Consider the following 25859-nt stretch of genomic DNA (forward strand, 5'->3'; position numbering starts at 1 on the left):
GACCAAGGAGCGGCACAGGCTTGGAGGGCCGAAGGGCCTGTTTCCTGTGCTGTACTGTTCTTTGATAATCCCTAAGGTCCTATCATTCACCGTGAAAGTCCTACCTCGATTTGACTTTCCAAAATATAACACCTCACACTTATCTGCATTGAGCTCCATTTGCCATTTCTCAGCCCACTTTCCCAGCTGATCAAGATCCTGCTGCAATTTTTGATAAAATTTCCTCACTGTCTATAATACCACCTATTTTAGTGTCATCTGCAAACTTACTGATCATGCCTTGTACATTCTCACTCAAGTCGTTGATATAAATAATAGCACAGTGGCACAGTGGTTAGCACTGCTGCCTCACAGCGCCAGGGACCCAGGTTCCATTCCCGGCTTGGGTCACTGTCTGTGTGGAGTTTGCACATTCTCCATAGAACCCACTGACAAGTCCCACTGACCTGCATTTGGACCATATCCCTCCACACCCCTCTCATCCATGAACCTGTCCAAGTTTTTCTTAAATGTTAAAAGTGACCCCGCATTTACCACTTTATCCGGCAGCTCATTCCACACTCCCACCACTCTCTGCGTGAAGAAGCCCCCCCTGATATTCCCTTTAAACTTTTCTCCTTTCACCCTTAACCCATGCCCTCTGGTTTTTTTCTCTCCTAGCCTCAGCGGAAAAAGCCTGCTTGCATTCACTCTATCTATACCCATCAAAATCTTATACACCTCTATCAAATCTCCCCTCAATCTTCTACGCTCCAGGGAATAAAGTCCCAACCTATTCAATCTCTCTCTGTAACTCAGCTTCTCAAGTCCCGGCAACATCCTTGTGAACTTTCTCTGCACTCTTTCAACCTTATTTACATCCTTCCTGTAACTAGGTGACCAAAACTGTCCACAATACTCCAAATTCGGCCTCACCAATGCCTTATATAACCTTACCATAACACTCCAACTTTTATATTCGATACTCCGATTTATAAAGGCCAATGTACCAAAGGCACTCTTTACGACCCTATCCACCTGTGACGTCACTTTTAGGGAATTCTGTACCTGTATTCCCAGATCCCTCTATTCAACTGCACTCTTCAGAGTCCTACCATTTACCCTGTACGTTCTTCTTTGGTTTGTCCTTCCAAAGTGCAATATCTCACACTTGTCTGCGTTAAATTCCATTTGCCATTTTTCAGCCCATTTTTCTAGTTGGTCCAAATCCCTCTGCAAGCTTTGAAAACCTTCCTCACTGTCCACTACACCTCCAATCTTTGTATCATCAGCAAACTTGCTGATCCAATTTACCACATTATCATCCAGATCATTGATATAGATGACAAACAACAATGGACCCAACACCGATCCCTGCGGCACACCACTAGTCACAGGCCTCCACTCAGAGAAGCAATCCTCCACAACCACTCTCTGGCTTCTTCCATTGAGCCAGTGTCTAATCCAATCATAGAATCATAGAAACCCTACAGTGCAGGAGGCCATTCGGCCCATCGAGTCTGCACCGACCACAATCCCACCCAGGCCCTACCCCCATATCCCTCCATATTTACCCACTAATCCCTCTAATCTACGCATCCCAGGACACTAAGGGGCAATTTTAGCATGGCCAATCAACCTAACCCGCACATCTTTGGACTGTGGGAGGAAACCGGAGCACCCAGAGGAAACCCACGCAGACACGAGGAGAATGTGCAAACTCCACACAGACAGTGACCCAAGCCGGGAATCGAACCCAGGTCCCTGGAGCTGTGAAGCAGCAGTGCTAACCACTGTGCTACCGTGCCTCACAGTGGCAGGGGGGTGGGGATCAAAATATTAGGTCTACAAGTGTAGAGGCTGGGGACGAGCTTGGGGCTGGGACAAGGCTGGCAAAGAAGAAGAGCACTCTGGGGGAGGATGACCTCACTGGGCCTAGAGGTCTGGAGTGCTTATACTTCAATGCAAGGAGCATAGCAGGTAAGACAGACGAACTTAGGGCCTTAATGCTCACGAGGAATTTGGATGTGGTTGCGGTGACAGAGACTTGGTTGAAAGAGGGACAGGACTGGCAGCTGAATATTCCGGGGTACAAGTGTTTTAGGCGAGACAGAGGAGGGGACAAAAGAGGTGGGGGAGTAGCAGTATTAGTTGGAGAGCATATTGCAGCGGTGCAGAGGGAGGACAATTCAGAGGGGTCGTGTAACGAGTCACTCTGGGTGGAGCTTAGAAACAGGAAGGGCGCAGTCACTATGTTGGGGGTGTACGACAGGCCCCCCAACAGCCCAAGGGAAGTGGAAGAACGGATATGTCAGGAGATACTGGATAAGTGCAGGAAAAATAGGGTTGTTGTAGTGGGAGACTTCAATTTCCCTGGTATAGACTGGAAATCGCTGAGAGCAGGGACTCTGAATGGGGAGGAATTTGTCAAATGCGTACAGGAGGGTTCTTTGGAACAATATGTAGATAGCCCGACTAGAGAGGGGGCTATACTGGACCTCGTACTGGGGAATGAGCCCGGTCAGGTCTTCAAAGTTTTGGTAGGGGAACATGTGGCAAATAGTGACCACAATTCTGTTAGCTTTAGGATAGTGATGGAAAAGGATGAGTGGTGTCCCAAGGGTAAGGTGTTGGATTGGGGGAAGGCTAACTTTAGTGGGATTAGGCAGAAATTGGCAGCTCTTGATTGAGAGAGGCTGTTTGAAGGTAAATCCACATCTGGCATGTGGGAGTCTTTTAAGGAACAGTTGTTAGGGCTACAGGACAGGCATGTGCCTGTAAAAAAGGATAGGAAGGGTAGGATTCGAGAACCGTGGATAACCAGGGAAATTGAGGGACTGGTCAAAAAGAAAAGAGAGGCGTATGTTAGGTCCAGGCAGCTAAAAACGGAGGGAGCTCTGTAGGAGTACAAAGAAAGTAGGAAAGAACTCAAACGGGGAATTAGAAGAGCAAAAAGGGGTCACGAAATGTTCTTGGCAGACAGGATTAAGGAGAATCCCAAGGCATTTTATTCATACGTTAGGAACAAAAGGGTTGTCAGGGAAAAAATCGGACCTCTCAGGGACAAAAGTGGGGAATTATGCTTGGAGTCCAAAGAAGTAGGGGAGACCCTAAATGAATACTTTGCGTTGGTATTCACAAAGGAGAGGGATGTGTTGACTGGGAGTGTCTTGGAGGGGAGTGTTGAACCGTTGGAGAAAATCTCCATTACAAAGGAGGAAGTGTTAGGTTTGTTAGAGAATATAAAGACTGACAAATCCCCAGGGCCTGATGGAATCTATCCAAGGCTGCTCAGGGAGACGAGAGATGAAATCGCTGGGCCTCTGACGCAAATCTTTGACTCGTCACTGGATGCAGGTGAGGTCCCAGAGGATTGGAGGATAGCTAATGTGGTCCCGTTATTTAAGAAGGGTAGGAAGGATAACCCGGGTAATTATAGGCCGGTGAGCTTGACGTCCGTGGTGGGGAAGTTGTTGGAGAAGATTCTTAGAGATAGGATGTATGCGCATTTAGAAAGGAATAAACTCATTAACGATAGTCAGCATGGTTTTGTGAGAGGGAGGTCATGCCTCACTAACCTGGTGGAGTTTTTTGAAGAAGTGACCCGAATGGTTGACGAGGGAAGGGCCGTGGATGTCGTCTATATGGACTTTAGTAAAGCGTTTGACAAAGTCCCTCATGGTAGGCTGGTGCAAAAGGTTGGATCTCATGGGATAAAGGGGGAGGTGGCTAGATGGGTGGAGAACTGGCTTGGTCACAGAAGACAGAAGGTGGTAGTGGAAGGGTCTTTTTTCGGCTGGAGACCTGTGACTAGTGGTGTTCCGCAGGGCTCTGTATTGGGACCTCTGCTGTTTGTGATTTATATAAATGATCTGGAAGAAGGTGTAACTGGGGTGATCAGTAAGTTTGCGGACGACACAAAATTGGCAGGACTTGCAGATAGTGAGGAGCATTGTCAGAAGCTACAGAAGGATATAGATAGGCTGGAACTTTGGGCAAAGAAATGGCAGATGGAGTTCAATCCTGATAAATGCGAAGTGATGCATTTTGGTAGAAATAATGTAGGGAGGAGCTATACGATAAATGGCAGAACCATAAAGGGTGTAGATACGCAGAGGGACCTGGGTGTGCAAGTCCACAGATCCTTGAAGGTGACGTCACAGGTGGAGAAGGTGGTGAAGAAGGCATATGGCATGCTTGCCTTTATAGGACGGGGCATAGAGTATAAAAGTTGGGGTCTGATGTTGCAGATGTATAGAACGTTGGTTCGGCCGCATTTGGAATACTGCGTCCAGTTCTGGTCGCCACACTACCAGAAGGACGTGGAGGCTTTGGAGAGAGTACAGAGGAGGTTTACCAGGATGTTGCCTGGTATGGAGGGGCTTAGTTATGAGGAGAGATTGGGTAAACTGGGGTTGTTCTCACTGGAAAGACGGAGGATGAGGGGAGACTTAATAGAGGTGTATAAAATTATGAAAGGCATAGATAGGGTGAACGGTGGGAAGCTTTTCCCCAGGTCGGTGGTGACGTTCATGAGGGGTCATAGGTTCAAGTTGAAGGGGGGGAGGTTTAACTCAGATATCAGAAGGACATATTTTACACAGAGGGTGGTGGGGGCCTGGAATGCGCTGCCAGGCAAGGTGGTGGAGGCGGACACACTGGGAACGTTTAAGACTTATCTAGACAGCCATATGAATGGAGTGGGAATGGAGGGATACAAAATAATGGTCTAGTTTGGACCAGGGAGCGGCGCGGGCTTGGAGGGCCGAAGGGCCTGTTCCTGTGCTGTATTGTTCTTTGTTCTTTGTTTGTGCCGCCCCTGTACGTCCCCATGTATTCCTAGCGACTGAACCTTCCTAACTAACCTCCCATGAGGGACCTTGTCAAAGGCTGAAATCCAGGTAGACAACATCCACTGCCTTCCCTTCATCCACTTTCCTGGTAACCTCCTCGAAAAACTCGAATAGATTGGTCAAACATGACCTACCACGCACAAAGCCTTGTTGACTCTCCCTAATAAGTCCCTGTCTATCCAAATATTTGTAGATCCTATCCCTTATCACACCTTCCAATAACTTGCCCACCACTGACGTCAAACTTACTGGCCTATAATTTCCTGGATTTCTTTTGGAACCTTTTTTAAACAACGGAACAACATGAGCCACCCTCCAATCATCCGGCACCTCCCCCGTGAATACTGACATTTTAAATATGTCTGCCAGGGCCCCTGCAAGTTCAACACTAGCTTCCCTCAAGGTCCGTGGGAATACCCTGTCTGGTCCTGGGGATTTATCCACTCTGATTTGCCTCAAGACAGCGAGCACCTCCTCCCCTTTAATCTGTAAAGGTTCCATGGCCTCCCTACCTGTTTGCCCTATTTCCGTAGACTCCATGCCCGTTTCCTCAGTAAATACGGATGCAAAAAAACCATTTAGTATCTCCCCCATCTCTTTTGGTTCCATACACAGTCTACCACTCTGGTCTTCAAGAGGACCAATTTTATCCCTCACTATCCTTTTGCTCCTAACATACCGATAGAAGCTCTTTGGATTTTCCTTCACTCTGTCTGCCAAAGCAACCTCATGTCTTCTTTTAGCCCTCCTGATTTCCCTCTTAAGTAGCTTCTTGCACTTTTTATACTCCTCGAGCATCTGTTCCTTGCTGCCTGTACATTTCATACAACTCTCTCTTCCTCTTAATCAGTGTTACAATCTCCCTTGAGAACCAAGGTTCCTTATTCCGATTTACTTTGCCTTTAATCCTGACAGGAACATACAAACTCTGCACTCTCAAAATTTCTCCTTTGAAGGCCTTCCACTTTCCATTTACATCCTTACCATCCTTCTCCTAATGTCTACGTTGGTTTCCTCCAGGTGTTCCGGTTTCCTCCCACCCTCCAAAGACGTACGGGTTAGGTTGATTGGCCATGCTAAATTGACCCTAGTTTCGGGTGGATTAGCAGGATAAATATGTGGGGCTGCGGGGATAGGGTGGGATTGTTGTTGGTGCAGGCTCGATGGGCTGAAAGGCCTCGTACAGAATACTGTAGGGATTCTATGATAACAAACAGCAATAGGCCCAGCACTGAGTCCTGAGGCACACCACTCGTGGCTTTTGCTATCAAATAAACTTGTTGGACTTTAACCTGGTGTTGTTAGACTTCTAGAACATAGAACATAGAAAAAATACAGCACAAACAGGCCCTTCGGCCCACAAGTTGCGCCGGTCATGTCCCTACCTACCTTGGCTTATATATAGGCTTACCTATAACCCTCAATCCTATTAAGTCCCATGTACTCATCCAGAAGTCTCTTAAAAGACCCTACCGAGTTTGCCTCCACCACCACTGACGGCAGCCGATTCCACTCACCCACCATCCTCTGAGTGAAAAACCTACCCCTGACATCTCCTCTGTACCTACTCCCCAGCACCTTAAACCTGTGTCCTCTCGTAGCAGCCATTTCAGCCCTGGGAAAAAGCCTCCGAGAATCCACCCGATCTATACCTCTCAACATCTTGTACACCTCTATCAGGTCACCTCTCATCCTACGTCTCTCCAAGGAGAAAAGACCGAGCTCCCTCAGCCTATCCTCATAAGGCATGCCAACCAATCCAGGCAACATCCTTGTAAATCTCCTCTGCACCCTTTCAATCATTTCCACATCCCTCCTGTAATGAGGCGACCAGAACTGAGCACAGTACTCCAAGTGGGGTCTGACGAGGGTCTTATAAAGCTGCATCATTATCTCCCGACTCCTAAACTCAATCCCTCGATTGATGAAGGCCAGCACACCATACGCCTTCTTAACCACCTCCTCTACCTGCGAGGCCGATTTAAGAGTCCTATGGACCCGGACTCCAAGGTCCTTCTGATCCTCTGCACTGCTAAGAGTCTTACCCTTGATATTATACTCCTTCATCCCATTTGACCTGCCAAAATGGACCACTACACATTTATCCGGGTTGAAGTCCATCTGCCACGTCTCCGCCCAGTCTTGCATCCTATCTATGTCACGCTGCAGCTTCTGACATCTCTCCAAACTATCCACTACACCACCAACCTTCGTGTCGTCGGCAAACTTACCAACCCATACCTCCACCTACTCATCCAGGTCATTTATGAAAATGACAAACATCAAGGGTCCCAGAACAGATCCCTGGGGCACACCACTGGTGACCGACCTCCATTCAGAAAAAGACCCGTCTACAACCACTCTCTGCCTTCTGCAGGCAAGATGTGGAGATGCCGGCGTTGGACTGGGGTAAGCACAGTAAGAAGTCTCACAACACCAGGTTAAAGTCCAACAGGTTTATTTGGTAGCAAATACCATAAGCTTTCGGAGCGATGCCCCTTCGTCAGATGGAGTAGTTATCTGTTCTCCAACAGTACACAGACACAGAAATCAAGTTACAACAGCATGCCAGTTCTGGATCCACAAGACAACAGCCCCGTGGATCCCATGCCCTCTCACGTTCTCGAGAAGTCTTGCATGGGGGACCTTATCGAATGCCTTGCTGAAGTCCATGTAAACCTCATCTACCGCTTTTCCTTCGTCAATGTGTTTAGTCACATTTTCAAAGAACTCCACCAGGCTCGTAAGGCACGATTTGCCTTTGACAAAGCCGTGCTGACTACTTTTGAGCATACTAAACTTCTCTAAATGTTCATAAATCCTCTCCCTCAGGATCTTCTCCATCAACTTACCAACCACTAAGTTTAGACTTACTGGTCGGTAATTTCCTGGGCTATCCCTATTCCCTTTCTTGAATATAGGAACCACATCCTCAACCCTCCAATCCTCCGGAACCTCTCCCGTCTCCATCGACGACGCAAAGATCATCGCCAGAGGCTCTGCAATCTCTTCCCTCGCCTCCCACAGTATCCTCGGGTACATCCCATCTGGTCCCGGCGACTTATCTTGATGCTATTCAAAATTTCCAACACATCCTCTTTCTTAATGTCCACATACTCAATCTTTTCAGTCTGCCGCAATCCTGTAGTACAACCACCCAGGTCTTTTTCCACCGTGAATACCGAGGTAAAGTATTCATTAAGTACCTCTGCTATTTCTTCCGGTTCTGTACAGACTTTCTCACCTTCACATTTTATAGGTCCTATTCCTTCACATCTCATCCTTTTACTCTTCACATATTTATAGAACGCCTTAGGGTTCTCCTTAATCTTATCTGCCAAGGCCTTCTCGTGACCCCCTTCTGGCTCTCCTAATTTCTTTCTTAAGTCCCTTCCTACAAACCGTATACTCATCTAGATCCCTATCATCGCCTAGCTCTCTGAACCTTTTGTACACTTACTGTCTTTACCCCAGTCCAATGCCGGCATCTCCACATCATGCACACCACTAGTCACAGGCCTTCAGTCAGACAAGGATCCTTCCACCATTACCCTCTGCTCCCTACCATCAAGCCAATTGTATATCCAATTTGCCAGCTCTCCCTGGATTCCATGTGATCTAACCTTCCAGAGCAGCCTACCATGTGGAACTTTATCAAAGGCCTTACTGAAGTCCGTATAGACTACATCAACCGTCCTGCCCTCATCAATCTTCCTGGTCACTTCATCAAAGAACCCTAACGAATTAGTACGGCATGATCTCCCATGCACAAAGCCGTGCTGACTGCTCCTAATCAAATCCTCTCTTTCCAAATGCCTGTATATCTTATCCCTCAGAATCCTCTCTAGTAACTTACCCAGCACAGATGTTAAGCTGACCGGTCTATAATCTCAGGTTTTTCTTCGTCATCTAACCCAACATCTCCTTCATGGTTGAGAGTCACATTGTTTTATAATGATCCTGTGATGTAGCTTGGGACATTTAATTACATTAAAGGCGCTGTATAAAAACTGTTGTAGGCAAACATGCTATTGCTATCTGTCCCGGATGTGATAACGCATCAATTTATTGGTTTACTGACCTCTAACACGTTGAACTGGCTTATATCCTCGCTGCATGTAGATGGCTGCAATGCTTAAGAGAATCATGTAGAGAATGAGGCTGCACAGATTCAGCCACCAAATTACCTAAGCAGGTGAAAGTATAGTTAGTCTACGTCCAAAGAATTCCTTAAATTCAGGCTCCTCATATGGGCAGAACAGTAGCAAATGGAATTTAACCCTGAAAATGTGAGGAGGTATTTTGGGAGGATTAACAAGGCAAAGGAATACACAATGTACGGTAAAATGCTAGGAAGTACAGAGGACCAAAGAGATCTTGGGGTGCAGGTCCAAAAATGCCGAAAAGCAGCAAGACAGGTAGGTGAGGTGGTTATCAAGACATATGGGATACTTGACTTTGGGGCAGCATGGTGGCACAGTGGTTAGTTCTGCTGCCTCACAGTGCCAGGGACCCTGGTTCAATTCTGGCCTTGGGTGACTGTGCGGAGTTTGCACATTCTCCCTGTGTCTGCGTGGGTTTCCTCTGGGTGCACTGGTTTCCTCCCACATTCTAAGGATGTGCAGGTAGGTGGACTGACCATGCTAAATTACCCCTTAAGTGTCCCAAGATGTGTAGGCTAGATGGATTAGCCATGGGAAATGTGTGGGGTTATGGGGATAGGGTAGGGAGAAGGACTGGGGTACAATACTCTGTCAGAGAGTTGGTGCAGATGCGGTGGGCCGAAAGGCCTATTTTGAACTGTAGGGATTCTATGATTAACCGAGGTATAGAATATAAGAGCAGGGAGGTTATGATGGAGCTGTATAAAATGCTCGTTAGTTAAAGCTAGAGTACCGTGTGCAGTTCTAGTCACCACACTTTAGGAAGGGTGTGATTGCACTAAAAAGGATGCAGAGAAGATTCACCAGGACGTTGCCTGAGCTGGATCATTTCAGCTATGAAGAGAGGCTGGTTAGGCTGGGGTTGTTTCTGAGAAGCGACTTCATAGTGGTGTACAAAATTATGAGAGATATGGATAAGAGTAAGAAGAAGAATAGGAAGAAACTTTTCCACTTAGTGGAGAGGTCAATAACCAGGGAGCATAGATTTTAGATAAGGAGTAGGAAATTTAGAGGGTGTTTGAGGAAAAACCTTTTCACTCAAAAGATGGTGAGAATCTGGTACTCACTGAAAGGCTGGTAGAGGCGGGAACCCTCACAACATCTACAAAGCATTCAGATGAGCACTTGAAACACCATAGGATACGAGACTATAGACCAAGTGCTAGAAAATGAGATTAGAATAGATAGGTGCTTGATGGCCAGCAATGACTTGATGGGCCAAAGGGTCTCTTTCTGTGCTATAAAACTCTCTGATTCTATTTGATAGGATCTGAGCAGCATCTTGAAAACATTCATTAACAATGTGATAGATCAGGGAGATTTCCAGAAACTGACATTACTTCACCAAACAGCATCAAAGTAACTCAATAACAGCACTACACACATTCAACAATCCTCAGTGATGTGATTGTGGGCAAGTTTAGGCTCCTCTCACCTCACAAAGTATGCAGCAGATTAGGAATCCTGGACATGAGAGCCAACTAAGTAACATTTGTCCCATCTAAGCACTGGGAAAGGACCATCCCCAACAAGAAAGAATTAAACCATCTCCCCCTGAAATTCCAAGACTGATTCACCTTGTCAACATCCAGGGAGTTACCACAGACCAGAAACCAAACTGGACCAATCACATAAATACTTAGGCTTCAAAAGCAGTCAGAGGCTGGGAATTCTGCAATGAGTAATTGACCTCCTGGTTCCCCAAAGCCTCGCCATCATCTACAAGGATGGAGGAGTGTAATGGAATACTGTCCGCTTGTTGGGATGAGTATAGCTCTTATCAACACTCAAAAAACACAGACTATACAGGACAAAGCAGCCTGCTTGATTTGCACCCCACCCACCACCCAAAACATACACTCCCTCCCCCGCTGGACAGTGGTAGCAGTGTGCACCAACTACAGGATGTCCTACATCAACTCACCAAGGATTCTTTGACAACACCTTCAAAATCCAAAACTTCTAACAACTAGAAGGACAAGGGCAGTAAATGCATGTGAACAATCCACATATACATTCTTCTATACACCATCCTGATTTGGAACTATATCACCGTTCCTTCCCTGCAGGAGAGTCAAAATCCTAGAACGCCGTTCCGAACAGCATTGTGGGTGTGGTTCAAGAAAGCAGCTCACCACCACCTTCTCAAAAGGTACTTAGGGATGAGCAACAAATGCTGGCCTTGCCAGAAATGTTCAAATCCAATGAAAGAACACAGAAAAATCTTCATGGCAGCATTTGACCAAAATTGATACTAAGGAGCCTTTATAGAAGATCAAATGGAACCAAGGAGAAAGCTCTGTCTGGGGAAATGCCTGACACAGCAAAAAGATTTAGTCATTAGAGATCAACCACAACCCCAGGACATCACTGCAGCTGTCCTTCAAAAGCATCCTTGATCCAACCACCCAACCTTTTAGAAGGAGATGGTTCTGATGCAGTTGAGAAACATCACTATGAGCAGAATGGTAGGGCAAGCAATGCCAGAACTTCCTGAAAACTAGAGATTAGAGACCAAAATTAAACAGAAAAAAAGATGCTTATGATGGAAGCCAGGTAGATAATACAAGTGAGAACCATGCTGAATATTGGAAATTCAAAGAGGAAGTGAAAAGGAAAGAGGGGGGCAGAGAGGGGGGCAGAATGAGAAGATACTGGCAGCTAACGCAAAAGGGAATCCAAAACTCAGTTATATTAAATAGTAAAAAGATACAGAAAGGAGAGGTGGTCTGATATGTACAAAATAGACCATCTCCACATGGAAGTGGAGATATGATTAATTGATAACGGAGTCATAAAAACAGAAAATGCTGGAAATACTCAGCAGGTTTAACAGCATGTCTAGAGAAAGAAACAGTCTGTAACCTTCGATCAGAACTGGGAAAGCTAACAGATAATAGTCTCAAGGTTGTTTGCAATAACTCCCAAATAGTAAATTACACTAGGTTCCACAAGACTTAACCATCTGGCAAGAATGGACAGTTTAAATGGTGAATTCAGAAAGTTTGACCATTATAAAGGAACAATTCAGAAAATAAAAAGCAGTGTCAATTAACAGTAATTAGTTATCAACAGTAATTAACAATAAGAGGAAAAGCTCAACTTTACCAATTAAACAGACTTCTCACCACCTTCCTTGGCTGACCAGACCAAGACGTGAAGTGAGTTCCGAAAATGTAGATATCACCACCGAACTGTTATAGCACAGGAAGCCGCCATTTGGCCCATCATTTTCTACCAGCTCTCTAAATAAACATCACAACTGAATGCCATCCCCCTGTCTTTCCCCCATACCCATGCACATCTAATGTTCTCTTGAATGCCTCAATTGAACTTGCCTCCACATTTTCCAGACCTGAACCATTTGCTGTGTGAAAATGTATTCTCACCTCACATTTGCTTCTTTTGCAAATCATTTTACATCTGTGCCCTTGCATTCTTGATCCTTTTACAAGCCAAATAGTTCCTCCCTATCTAATCTCTTAACAAAGATAGCTTCGAGATCTTTATTTTATACCTTAAAGATGTTTTAACTGACTGTAGCCAGGATGTTGGAAATAGCCAAATGGTCTATAATTTGTTACTAATGAAATAAGAGCTATCCATTGGTTTTAGCTAATTACTCACCTTGTCTTAAACTTTATCTCTTGGGCAAACTCAAGATGAGATAGCTCAAGTGTCGAACAACAACTAGTTAACATAAACTGTCAATTTATATTTAAGACAGCCTGAATAAAGTCCTATTAATTAAATAATGGCTAATAAAGGTCTCAAATGCTCCATCTTACCTTTCCAGACTGCCTGGGAAGACAATATTTTACCTTTCTCATAATTTAATACTGGTATACTTAGTGTTAATTATGTACAATTATAAAACATTATAGACTTGTATTGCAAGTTATATTATCAGCTTTACTAATACATCTATTAATTAATGGGGCAGCACGGTGGCACAATTGTTAGCACTACTGCCTCACAGTGCCAGTAGCTGGTTTCCAATAATGCAGTAACTGGTTGAGCTTTATTAAAAATGTCTTCCAGGATAACTCAAAATGGCTTCAGCCATGTTAAGTTTATTATGCTAAATAACACATCAATTCAGACTACAAAATTATTTTCACACTATTGATTTTGAAACTACCAACAATAGGTTTTGAATAATTGAAAGGAGGGTAGAAAAAAGATCGGGGGGGGGGGGGGGAGAGAGAGAGAAGGTCTGTGATCGGGTGGAGAACAGGAGAGATTAACATTACAAAAGAAGTGGCAATGGGGCAAGAATCAAAAAATGTGTTATCGGCCTCCCATTACTCGTACAAAACATTTCTAACTTTTCTCAATTCTAATGAAAAAGCATAGACCTGAAACATTAACTGTTTCTCTCTCAACAGACCTGCTGAGTATTTCCAATATTTTCTGATGTTATTTCAGATTTCCAGTGTCCACAATAATTTAGAAGGCTACTAAAAAAAATGGGATCTTTGCCTTCATTATGAAGAGTTACGGGTACAAAAGCACTGAAGCTGCAGTAAACGATTATAAATCACTTGTTGGAGTATTCAGTTCAATTCTGGACACCATACCTTCAGAAAGATGAAGAGGCTGTGAAGGAGGTGCAGTGACAATTTTCAAGAATACCAGGGTGAAGGATTTCAGTTACATACAGACGCTGTGCTACCGTGCCGCATACAGGGCGGCACGGTAGCACAGTGGTTAGCACTGCTGCTTCACAGCTCCAGGGACCTGGGTTCGATTCCCGGCTCGGGTCACTGTCTGTGTGGAGTTTGCACATTCTCCTCGTGTCTGCGTGAGTTTCCTCCGGGTGCTCCGGTTTCCTCCCACAGTCCAAAGATGTGTGGGTTAGGTTGATTGGCCAGGTTAAAAATTGCCCATTAGAGTCCTGGGATGTGTAGGTTAGCGGGATTAGTGGGTAAATATGTGGGGGTAGGGGCTGGGTGGGATTGTGGTCAGTGCAGACTCGATGGGCCGAATGGCCTCCTTCTGCACTGTAGGGTTTCTATGATTTCTATGATAAAGAAACCAATGCTGTTCACCTTAGAGCAGAGAAGGCCAAGAGAAAATTTAATAGAAGCATAAGAGTTTTGATACAGTAATAAGGAGAACTGGTTTCCAGTTGCAAAAGGATCAGTAATTAGAGATCATAGATTTAAGGTAATTTGTAAAAGAATCAGAGGTGGCATGAAACGACAGTGTTATTATTTTAAACGCAGCAAGTTGTTGCGATCTGGAATGCACTGTTTCAGTAGTATTCAGTATTAGATTCAATCATAAACTTACAAAGGAAAATGGATTATTATTTATAGCAAAAACATTTGCAGGGCTATGGGGAAAAAGCATGGAAGTGGGACTAATTGGATATCTCAACCAAAGAGCTGGAACAGGCAATTGGCTTTCTTTCATGCTATTATTTTATAAAATTCACATTCGGAAAAGCAATATCTTGTGGGATAGTTATCTAACAGTGCCTGGCTTATTGGAAGAGGCTAGAAATATGATCTGTTATTTCATAGGCCACGTTGAATAGTGTTGGCCAGTGAGTTTGCACAAGCCAGTGGGAGTGAGACTGCAGGCTGAGAGAGATTCAGCCAGAGTGAGGGTATCGGGAATTTGGAGCTGAGGGGAAAGAGGAGCTCAACTGGAAGGAGGTATTCTCAGGGAAATCTACTGAAGAGAGGTGGCAGTTTTTCAAGGATTGTCTGTCTAGGGTTCTACAGGACAATGTTCCGAGCAGACAGGGAGGAGTTGGTAGGTGAAAGGAACCGTGGTGCACGAAAGCTGTGCGGGACCTAGTCGAGAAGAAAAGGAAAGCGTACAAAAGGTTCAGAGAGCTTGGCAAAGATAGGGATCTCGATGAGTATACGGCTTGTAGGAAGGGACTAAAGAAGGAAATTAGGAGAGCCAGAAGGGGTCACGAGAAGGCCTTGGCAAGTAGAATTAAGGAAAACCCTAAGGCGTTCTATAAATGTGTGAAGAGTAAAAGGATGAGACGTGAAGGAATAGGGCCTATAAAAGGTGAAGGCGGGAAAATCAGTACGGAACCAGTAGAAATGGCAGAGGTGCTTAATGAGTATTTTGCCTCGGTTTTCACAGAGGAGAAGGACATGGGTGGATGTACTGTGGGCTTGCGGTGGACTGAAAAGATTGAGTATGTGGACTTTAACAAAGAGGTTGTGCTGGAATCTTTGAATGGCATCAAGATAGATAAGTCGTCGGGTCCGGATGGGATGTACCCCAGGTTACTGTGGGAGACGAGGGAAGAGATTGCAGAGCCTCTGGCGATGATCTTTGCATCGTTGATGGAGACGGGAGAGGTGCCAGAGGATTGGAGGATATCCCTACCTTTTAGGCCTACCTATAACCCTACATCCTATTAAGTCCCATGTACTCATCCAGGAGTCTCTTAAAAGACCCTATTGAGTTTGCCTCCACCACCACTGACGGCAGCCGATTCCACTCGCCCACCACCCTCTGTGTGGAAAAATTTCCCCCTAACATTTCCCCTGTACCTACCCCCCAGCACCTTAAACCTGTGTCCTCTCGTAGCAGCCATTTCCACCCTGGGAAAAAGCCTCAGAGTCCACCCGATCTATGCCTCTCAACATCTTATATACCTCTATTAGGTCTCCTCTCATCCTACGTCTCTCCAAGGAGAAAAGACCGAGCTCCCTCAGCCTATCCTCATAAGGCATGCCACTCAATCCAGGCAGCATCCTTGTGAATCTCCTCTGCACCCTTTCAATTTTTTCCACATCCTTCCTGTAATGAGGCAACCAGAACTGAGCACAGTACTCCAAGTGGGGTCTGACGAGGGTCTTATATAGCTGCATCATTATCCCCGGACTCCTAAACTCAATCCTTCGATTGATAAAGGCCAGCACACCATACGCCTTCTTAACCACCTCCTCCACCTGCGGGGCCGATTTTAGAGTCCTATGGACCCGGACCCCAAGGTCCTTCTGATCCTCCACAGTACTAAGAGTCTTTCCCTTTCTATAGTACTCCTTCATCCTATTTGACCTGCCAAAATGGACCACTACGCATTTATCTGGGTTGAAGTCCAACTGCCACTTCTCCGCCCAGTCTTGCATCCTATCTATGTCCCTCTGTAACTTCTGACATCCCTCCAGACTATCCACAACCCCGCCAACCTTCGTGTCGTCGGCAAACTTACCAACCCATCCCTCCACTTCCTCATCCAGGTCATTTATGAAAATGACAAACAGCGAGGGTCCCAGAACAGATTCCTGGGGCACACCACTGGTGACCGACCTCCAATTAGAAAAAGACCCATCTATACACACACTCTGCCTCCTTTGGGCAAGCCAGTTCTGGATCCACAGGGCAGCGGCCCCTTGGATCCCATGCCCTCTCACTTTTTCGAGAAGCCTTGCATGGGGGACCTTATTGAACGCCTTGCTAAAATCCATATAAACCACATCTACCGCTTTCCCTTCGTCAATGTGTTTAGTCACATTTTCGAAGAACTCCACCAGGCTCGTAAGGCACGATCTGCCTTTGACAAAGCCATGCTGAGTATTCTTGAGCATACTAAACCTCTCTAAATGCTCATAAATCCTGTCCCTCAGGATTTTCTCCATCAGCTTACCAACCACTGAGGTTAGACTCACCGGTCGCTAATTTCCTGGGCTATCCCTATTCCCCTTCTTGAAAATAGGAACCTCATCTGCAATCCTCCAGCACCTCTCCCGTCTCTATCAACAATGCAAAGATCATTGCCAGAGGCTCCGCAATCTCTTCCCTCGCCTCCCACAGTAACCTGGGGTACATCCCACCCGGACCCGGCGACTTGTCTAGATGCCATTCAAATATTCCAGCACAACCTCTTTGTTAAAGCCCACATACTCAATCTCGGTCCACCGCAAGCCCACAGTACATCTACCCATGTCCTTCTCCTCTGTGAAAACCGAGGCAAAATACTCATTAAGCACCTCTGACATTTCTACTGGTTCCGTACAGATTTTCCCGCCTTCACCTTTTATAGGCCCTATTCCTTCACGTCTCATCCTTTTACTCTTCACATAGTTATAGAACGCCTTAGGGCTTTCCTTAATTCTACTTGCCAAGGCCTTCTCGTGACCCCTTCTGGCTCTCCTAATTTCCTTCTTTAGTCCCTTCCTACAAGCCGTATACCCATCGAGATCCCTATCTTTGCCAAGCTCTCTGAACCTTTTGTACGCTCTCCTTTTCTTCTCGACTAGGTCCCGCACAGCTTTCGTGCACCACGGTTCCTTTCACCTACCAACTCCCCCCTGTCTGCTCGGAACATTGTCCTGTAGAACCCTAGACAGACAATCCTTGAAAAACTGCCACCTCTCTTCAGTAGATTTCCCCGAGAATACCTCCTTCCAATTTACTCCTCTAATTTGCTGCCTTATGTCTTCATATTTCCCCTTACTCCATATAAATGCTTTCCTAGCTTGCCTGATCCTCTCTTTTTCCAATGCAAGCATAAAGGAGATAGCGTTATGATCACTATCCCCAAGATGCTCTCCCAATGAGAGATCTGACACCTGTCCAGGCTCATTGGTCAGTATCAGATCAAGTACAGCCTCTCCTCTTGTAGGCTTGTCCACATGCTGTATCAGGAAACCCTCCTGAACACACCTAACAAACTCTTCCCCATTCAATCCCCTTACCCTAGGGATATTTGATTTTACCCTTACCCTAGGGATATATATGCTTTTCCCTGCATCCCTTCTTAAACAAAGGCACAACATTTGCTCCCCTCCAATCTTCAGGTACCTCACCTGTGGCTGTCGATGATTCAGATATCTCTGCTAGGGGACCCGCAATTTCCTCCCTAGCCACCCAGTGTCCTGGGATACACCTCTTCAGTTCTGAGATTTATCTTCCTTGATGCACTTTAAGACTTCCAGCACCACCTCCTCTGTAATATGTACATTCCTCAAAACATCACTATTTATTTCTGCAGGGGGGCAATTTTTTCTCACAGGGCGGCGAATGTCTGGAATGAGCTGCCAGAGAGGTAGTAGTAGAGGCAGGTACAATTTTTGTCTTTTACAAAGCATATAAACAGTTACATGGGTAAGATGGTTATAGAGAGATATGGGCCAAATGCGGGCAATTGGGACTAGCTTAGTGGTTAAAAACTGGGTGGGATGGACCAGTTGGGCCAAAGAGCCTGTTTCCATGCTATAAACCTCAATGACTCGATAATACTTACAGGGTTCCCCAATAAGTAAACTCTATATTCAGTCTCATTTGTTCCGGAGAAACGAAGGCCCTGTGAAAGCAAAACACAGTCAAGGCAAAGCATGATAGTCATATTGCATGCAGTTCAATTCAGAAAAATTACCATTGACCAGAAGCTTGATGACAATAATCTCTCTCTCAATGTCAACAAAACAAAGGAGATAGTCATCAACTTCAGGGAGCATAGTGGAGGACATGCCCCCATCTACATCAACGGGGAGAAAGTAGAAATGATTGAGAGCTTCAAGTTTCTAGGTGTCCAGATCACCAACGACCTGCCCTGGTCCCTCCATGCTGACGCTATAGTTAAGAAAGCCCACCAACGCTTCTACTTTCTCAGGAGGCTAAGGAAATTCGACATGTCCGCTACGACTCTCACCACCTTTTACAGATGCACCATAGAAAGCTTCTTTCTGGTTGTATCACAACTTGGTATGGCTCCTACTCTGCCCAAGACTGCAAGAAACTGCAAAGAGTTGCAAACGAAGCCCAGTCGATCATAAACCAGCCTCCCATTCACTGATTTTGTCTACACTTCCCGCTACCTCAGAAAAGGAGCCAGCATAATCAAGGACCCACGCAGCCCAGACATTCTCTCTTCCACCTTCTTCTGTCGGGAAAAAAGACACAAAACTCTGAGGTCATGCACCAACCGACTCAAGAACAGCTTCTTCCTTGCTGCTGTCAGACTTTTGAATGGACCGACCTTATTAAATTGATCTTTCTCTGCACCCTAGCTATTACTGCAACACTACAATCTGCACTTTCTCCTTTGCTTCTCTATGTACGGTATGCTTTGTATAGCGTGCAAGAAACAATACTTTTCACTGTATACTAATAATGTAATAATAAATCAAAACCATCTGGGACAAAGCAGCCTGCTTGATTGCTACCCTTCCACAAACATTCAATCTCTCCACCACTGATGAACAGTGGTAGCAGTGTGTATCATCTACAAGATGCACTGCAAGAACTCACCAAGTTCCTTAGGCAGCACCTTCCAAACCCACAACCACTACCATTTAGAATGACAAGGGCAGCAGATACCTGGGAGCACCACTACCCGGAGGTTCCCCTGCAAGTCACTCACATAGAAACGAGGAGGAGTAGGCCATTTGGCCTGCTCCATCATTCACTTTGATCATCGAATTCAATATCCTGATTTCCCCCACCCCATACCCCTTGATCCCTTTAGACCCAAGAGCGATATCGAATTTCATCATAGAAATCATCATAGAAACCCTACAGTACAGAAAGAGGCCATTCGGCCCATCGAGTCTGCACCGACCACAATCCCAACCCCCATATCCCTACATATTTTACTCACTAATCCCTCTAACCTACGCATCCCAGGACACTAAGGAGCAATTTTAGCATGGCCAATCAACCTAACCCGCACATCTTTGGACTGTGGGAGGTAACTGGAGCACCCGGAGGAAACCCACGCAGACACGAGGAGAATGTGCAAACTCCACACAGACAGTGACCCAAGCCGGGAATCGAACCTAGGCCCCTGGAGCTGTGATTTCTGTGGAATTTCTTGAAATCAGACAATGTTTTGTCCTCAACTACTTTCTGTGGTAGTGAATTCCACACATTCACCACTCTCTGAAGAAATTTCTCCTCACCATCTTGATGTGGAAATATATTGCCGTTCCTTCTCTGTCAATGGGAAAAATACTGGAATTCCTTCCCTAACAGCCATGTGGATGTACTTACACCTCGGACTGCAGTGGTTCAAGGAGACAGCTCATCACTATCTTCTGAAGGGCAACGTGAGATGGACAATAAATGCTATGTCTTGTGAGTGTACCTTTAAGAAAGTTCATGCAGCTTACAGCTTCAGCGATGTCATTGGGGGTGGAGCTAAGCTGTGGCAGTCAGGTGATAGGGGATTTTTCCTTTGGGCTTTCAGTTTCGTTTTGGGGAGGGTGTTAGAAGCAGTTTAGCAGCAAGCTAAGAAGCAGTCGCTCTCTCCCTGTTCTTCTCTTTGTTTGGTTCTGAAACTATTATCAGTTAGCTGAAGGAGAGGCTTATAGCCATCCTGCCTTAAAGAAGCTGTGTTTTGGGAAACAGATTTGACTACAACCTCTTCTGAGTTTCTTCGCAAGGGATTTTCAGCACTCGACCCAGGAGGCTGGATTCCTGTAACAAGTGGGCATTAACCTATGCTGCAATGTGTTTATTTGGAGGGTTTTGTGTATTGGATGTTGACTTTGGTTGGAACACAGAGATATTTCTTTAAGAGTTATACATTATCATGGTTGTTGTGTTTCTTGTTTGTAATTTTAAAAGTTCTCGCTAATTGTCTTACTGTACATGTCAACAATATTCTTAATTAAACTTTGTTTTTGATTAATGCTCCTCGTGGGTCAGTTGAATCACACCTGAAGTAAAACCTCTCATGCTCATCCTGGCCAAATTCAACATACAACGTTACAGGTCAGGCGAGCTTCATAGAACACCTTGAAGTATCCAAGTTGACTTGTAACAGCTGGCAGAGCAAGCGATGCCTATATCCCATAAAATGAATTAAAATGACAAAGTTAATTAGACACTATAGTTTGACTAGTCGCACAGGAGCCACTGGATACCAGTGTCAATGAGAACATAAGAAATAGGGCAGGAGTAAGCTATTCAGTCCTTCGAGCCCACACTGCCATTTTTCACATCTTCTACAGCTGTGGTAGGCCATTCGGTCTCTCCAGCATGCTCCACTATTTATCATCATGGCTGACATGAATAGCCCCGATAACCGATAATACGGGCGGCACAGTAGCACAGTGGTTAGCACTGCTGCTTCACAGCTTCAGGGACCTGGGTTGATTCCTGGCTTGGGTCACTGTCTGTGTGGAGTTTGCACATTCTCCTCATGCAAGACTGGGCGGAGAAATGGCAGATGGACTTCAACCCGGATAAGTGTGTAGTGATCCATTTTGGCAGATCCAAGGACAGATCCAGGACCTTGGGGTCCGGGTCCATAGGACTCTTAAATCGGCCTCGCAGGTGGAGGATGCGGTCAAGAAGGCGTACGGCGTACTAGCCTTCATTAATCGAGGGATTGAGTTTAGGAGTCGGGAGATAATGCTGCAGCTTTATAGGACCCTGGTTAGACCCCACTTGGAGTACTGCGCGCAGTTCTGGTCACCTCATTACAGGAAAGATGTTGAAGCCATTGAAAGGGTGCAGAGGAGATTTACAAGGATGTTGCCTGGATTGGGGGGCATGCCTTATGAGGATAGGTTGAGGGAGCTTGGTCTCTTCTCCCTGGAGAGACGAAGGATGAGAGGTGACCTGATAGAGGTTTACAAGATGTTGAGAGGTCTGGATAGGGTAGACTCTCAGAGGCTATTTCCAAGGGCTGAAATGGTTGCTACGAGAGGACACAGGTTTAAGGTGCTGGGGGGTAGGTACAGAGGAGATGTCAGGGGTAAGTTTTTCACTCAGAGGGTGGTGGGTGAGTGGAATCGGCTGACGTCGGTGGTGGTGGAGGCAAACTCGTTGGGGTCTTTTAAGAGACTTCTGGATGAGTACATGGGATTTAATGGGATTGAGGGCTATAGATAGGCCTAGAGGTAGGGATATGATCAGCGCAACTTGTGGGCCGATGGGCCTGTTTGTGCTGTGGCTTTCTGTGTCTGCGTGGGTTTCCTCCGGGTGCTCCGGTTTCCTCCCACAGTCCAAAGATATGCGGGTTAGGTTGATTGGCCATGCTAAAATTGCCCTTAGTGTCCTGGGATGCGTAGGTTACAGGGATTAGTGGGTAAATATGTAGGGATATGGGGGTAGGGCCTGGGTGGGATGGTGGTCGGTGTAGACTTGATGGGCCGAATGGCCTCTTTCTGTACTGTAGGGTTTCTAAGATTCTAAGAACCTTTAATTCCCTTGCCTAACAATCTGTTGGATGCTCCTGTTTATCACTGGAGGGTGGAGGCTCTCCCAGAATAGTCCTCGGCTGCCTCTGCTGGATGTTCTTTCTCCTGTTTATCACTGGGGGTGGGTTTACACACGCCTCTAATTTCGTCATTAATATTGTGATTTATATTACCACTGCTGTTTGGTCACTGATTAACAACTCCCACCAATGTTTTCTGCCTCTTGCTGTTTTTCATTTCCACCAAAACTGATTCCATGTCTTGATCTTTAGAAGTAAGGCAATCTCTCACTTTCATACTAATACCGTCTTTAATTAAGAGAGCAACCCACCACCTTTCCCAAGCCTTCTCTCCTTACTGAATGCCACGTAATCTTGCACATTCAGGTCTCAGCTTTGGTTTCTCTGTAGCCACGTCTCTGGCTGTTTTTTAATGATTTGGTACACCTGATTTTGTGCAGTGTGTGCAGGAGGGTTTCCTGACACAATATGTGGATAGGCCGACAAGAGGTGAGGCCACATTGGATTTGGTACTGGGAAATGAACAGGGCCAAGTGTTAGATTTGGCTGTGGGAGAGCACTTTGGAGATAGTGACCACAATTCGGTGTCTTTTGTGATTGCAATGGAGAGGGATAGGGCCGTACGGCAGGGCAAGGTTTACAATTGGGGGAAGAGGTAATTATGATGCGATTAGGCAAGAATTAGGGGGCATAAGTTGGGAACTGAAACTGTCAGAGAAAGGAACTAATGAAAAGTGGAACTTTTTCAAGGAACAAATACTGGATGTCCTTGATAGGTATGTCCCTGTCAGGCAGGGAGGAAATGGCCGAGTGAGGGAACCGTGGTTCACGAAAGAGGTGGAATGTCTTGTGAAAAGGAAGAGGGAAGCTTATGTAGGGATGAGGAAACAAGGTTCAAATGGCTCGATTGAGGGTTACAAGTTAGCAAGGAATGAGCTGAAAAAGGGGCTTAGGAGAGCAAGGAGGGGACACGAGAAGTCCTTGGCGGGTCGGATCAAGGAAAACCCCAAGGCTTTTTACTCTTATGTGAGGAATAAAAGAATGACCAGGGTGAGGTTAGGGCCGGTCAAGGACAGTAGTGGGAACTTGTGTATGGAGTCAGTAGAGATAGGCGAGGTGATGAATGAATACTTTTCTTCAGTGTTCACCAAGGAGAGGGGCCATGTTTTTGAGGAAGAGAAACGGTTGATGAAGGAAGGGCCGTGGATGTCGTCTATATGGATTTCAGTAAGGCATTTGACAAAGTCCCACATGGCAGGTTGGTTAAGAAGGTTAAGGCTCATGGGATACAAGGAGAAGTGGCTCGATGGGTGGAGAACTGGCTTGGCCATAGGAGACAGAGGGTAGTGGTCGAAGGGTCTTTTTCCGGCTGGAGGTCTGTGACCAGTGGTGTTCCGCAGGGCTCTGTACTGGGACCTCTGCTATTTGTGATATATATAAATGATTTGGAAGAAGGTGTAACTGGTGTAATCAGCAAGTTTGCGGATGACACGAAGATGGCTGGAATTGCGGATAGCGAAGAGCATTGTCGGGCAATACAGCAGGATATAGATAGGCTGGAAAATTGGGCGGAGAGGTGGCAGATGGAATTTAATCTGGATAAATGCGAAGTGATGCATTTTGGAAGAAATAATGTAGGGAGGAGTTATACAATAAATGGCAGAGTCATCAGGAGTATAGAAACACAGAGGGACCTAGGTGTGCAAGTCCACAAATCCTTGAAGGTGGCAACACAGGTGGAGAAGGTGGTGAAGAAGGCATATGGTATGCTTGCCTTTATAGGACGGGGTATAGAGTATAAAAGCTGGAGTCTGATGATGCAGCTGTATAGAACGCTGGTTAGGCCACATTTGGAGTACTGCATCCAGTTCTGGTCGCCGCACTACCAGAAGGACGTGGAGGCATTGGAGAGAGTGCAGAGAAGGTTTACCAGGATGTTGCCTGGTATGGAGGGTCTTAGCTATGAGGAGAGATTGGGTAGACTGGGGTTGTTCTCCTTGGAAAGACGGAGAATGAGGGGAGATCTAATAGAGGTATACAAGATTATGAAGGGTATAGATAGGGTGAACAGTGGGAAGCTTTTTCCCAGGTCGGAGGTGACGATCACGAGGGGTCACGGGCTCAAGCTGAGAGGGGCGAAGTATAACTCAGACATCAGAGGGACGTTTTTTACACAGAGGGTGGTGGGGGCCTGGAATGCGCTGCCAAGTAGGGTGGTGGAGGCAGGCACGCTGACATCGTTTAAGACTTACCTGGATAGTCACATGAGCAGCCTGGGAATGGAGGGATACAAACCATTGGTCTAGTTGGACCAAGGAGCGGCACAGGCTTGGAGGGCCGAAGGGCCTGCTTCCTGTGCTGTACTGTTCTTTGTTCTTTGTGTTACAGGCTAATAGGCTGGAGAAAATAGATGTTCGGAGGGAGGATGTCCTGGCAGTTTTGAATAAACTGAAGGTCGATAAGTCCCCTGAGCCTGATGAAATGTATCCTAGGATTCTTTGGGAGGCAAGGGATGAGATTGCAGAGCCTTTGGCTTTGATCTTTGGGTCCTCGCTGTCCACGGGGATGGTGCCAGAGGACTGGAGAATGTTGTTCCTCTGTTTAAGAAAGGGAATAGAAATGACCCTGGTAATTATAGACCGGTTAGTCTTACTTCGGTGGTTGGTAAATTGATGGAAAAGGTCCTTAGAGATGGGATTTACGACCATTTAGAAAGATGCGGATTAATCCGGGATAGTCAGCACGGATTCGTGAAGGGCAAGTCGTGCCTCACAAATTTGATAGAATTTTTTGAGGAGGTAACTAAGTGTGTTGATGAAGGTAGGACAGTTGATGTCATATACATGGATTTTAGTAAGGCGTTTGATAAGGTCCCCCATGGTCGGCTTATGATGAAAGTGAGGAGGTGTGGGATAGAGGGAAAGTTGGCCGATTGGATAGGTAACTGGCTGTCTGATCGAAGACAGAGGGTGGTGGTCGATGGAAAATTTTCGGACTGGAGGCAGGTTGCTAGCGGAATGCCGCAGGGATCAGTGCTTGGTCCTCTGCTCTTTGTGATTTTTATTAATGACTTAGAGGAGGGGGCTGAAGGGTGGATCAGTAAATTTGCTGATGACACCAAGATTGGTGGAGTAGTGGATGAGGTGGAGGGCTGTTGTAGGCTGCAAAGAGACATAGATAGGATGCAAAGCTGGGCTGAAAAATGGCAAATGGAGTTTAACCCTGATAAATGTGAGGTGATTCATTTTGGTAGGACTAATTTAAATGTGGATTACAGGGTCAAAGGTAGGGTTCTGAAGACTGTGGAGGAACAGAGAGATCTTGGGGTTCATATCCACAGATCTCTAAAGGTTGCCACTCAAGTGGATAGAGCTGTGAAGAAGGCCTATAGTGTGTTAGCTTTTATTAACAGGGGGTTGGAGTTTAAGAGCCGTGGGGTTATGCTGCAACTGTACAAGACCTTGGTGAGACCACATTTGGAATATTGTGTGCAGTTCTGGTCACCTCACTATAAGAAGGATGTGGAAGCGCTGGAAAGAGTGCGGAGGAGATTTACCAGGATGCTGCCTGGTTTGGAGGGTAGGTCTTATGAGGAAAGGTTGAGGGAGCTAGGGCTGTTCTCTCTGGAGCGGAGGAGGCTGAGGGGAGACTTAATAGAGGTTTATAAAATGATGAAGGGGATAGATAGAGTGAACGTTCAAAGACTATTTCCTCGGG

At 45.9% G+C, this 25859-nt stretch overlaps 1 protein-coding gene across 4 annotated transcripts in view; it reads right to left on the reverse strand.

Moving 5' to 3' along the window:
- The window catches only part of pomt2 (protein-O-mannosyltransferase 2), a 181322-nt gene that overhangs the window by 24154 nt on the left and 131309 nt on the right, over positions 1-25859 (reverse strand). For 2 of the 4 annotated variants that reach the window (XM_078234589.1, XM_078234590.1), the window contains exons 17-18: positions 18219-18278; positions 8914-9019 (exon numbers count right to left, since the gene is read on the reverse strand). In XM_078234589.1, the coding sequence (XP_078090715.1) occupies positions 8914-9019; positions 18219-18278 (166 nt within the window). The remainder of the gene's footprint in view (positions 1-8913; positions 9020-18218; positions 18279-25859) is intronic. The other 2 variants (XR_013500072.1, XR_013500073.1) reach the window with 1 other exon arrangement.

This window comes from Mustelus asterias, chromosome 18 (assembly GCF_964213995.1).
Source record: "Mustelus asterias chromosome 18, sMusAst1.hap1.1, whole genome shotgun sequence".
Taxonomy (NCBI): Eukaryota; Metazoa; Chordata; class Chondrichthyes; order Carcharhiniformes; family Triakidae; genus Mustelus; species Mustelus asterias.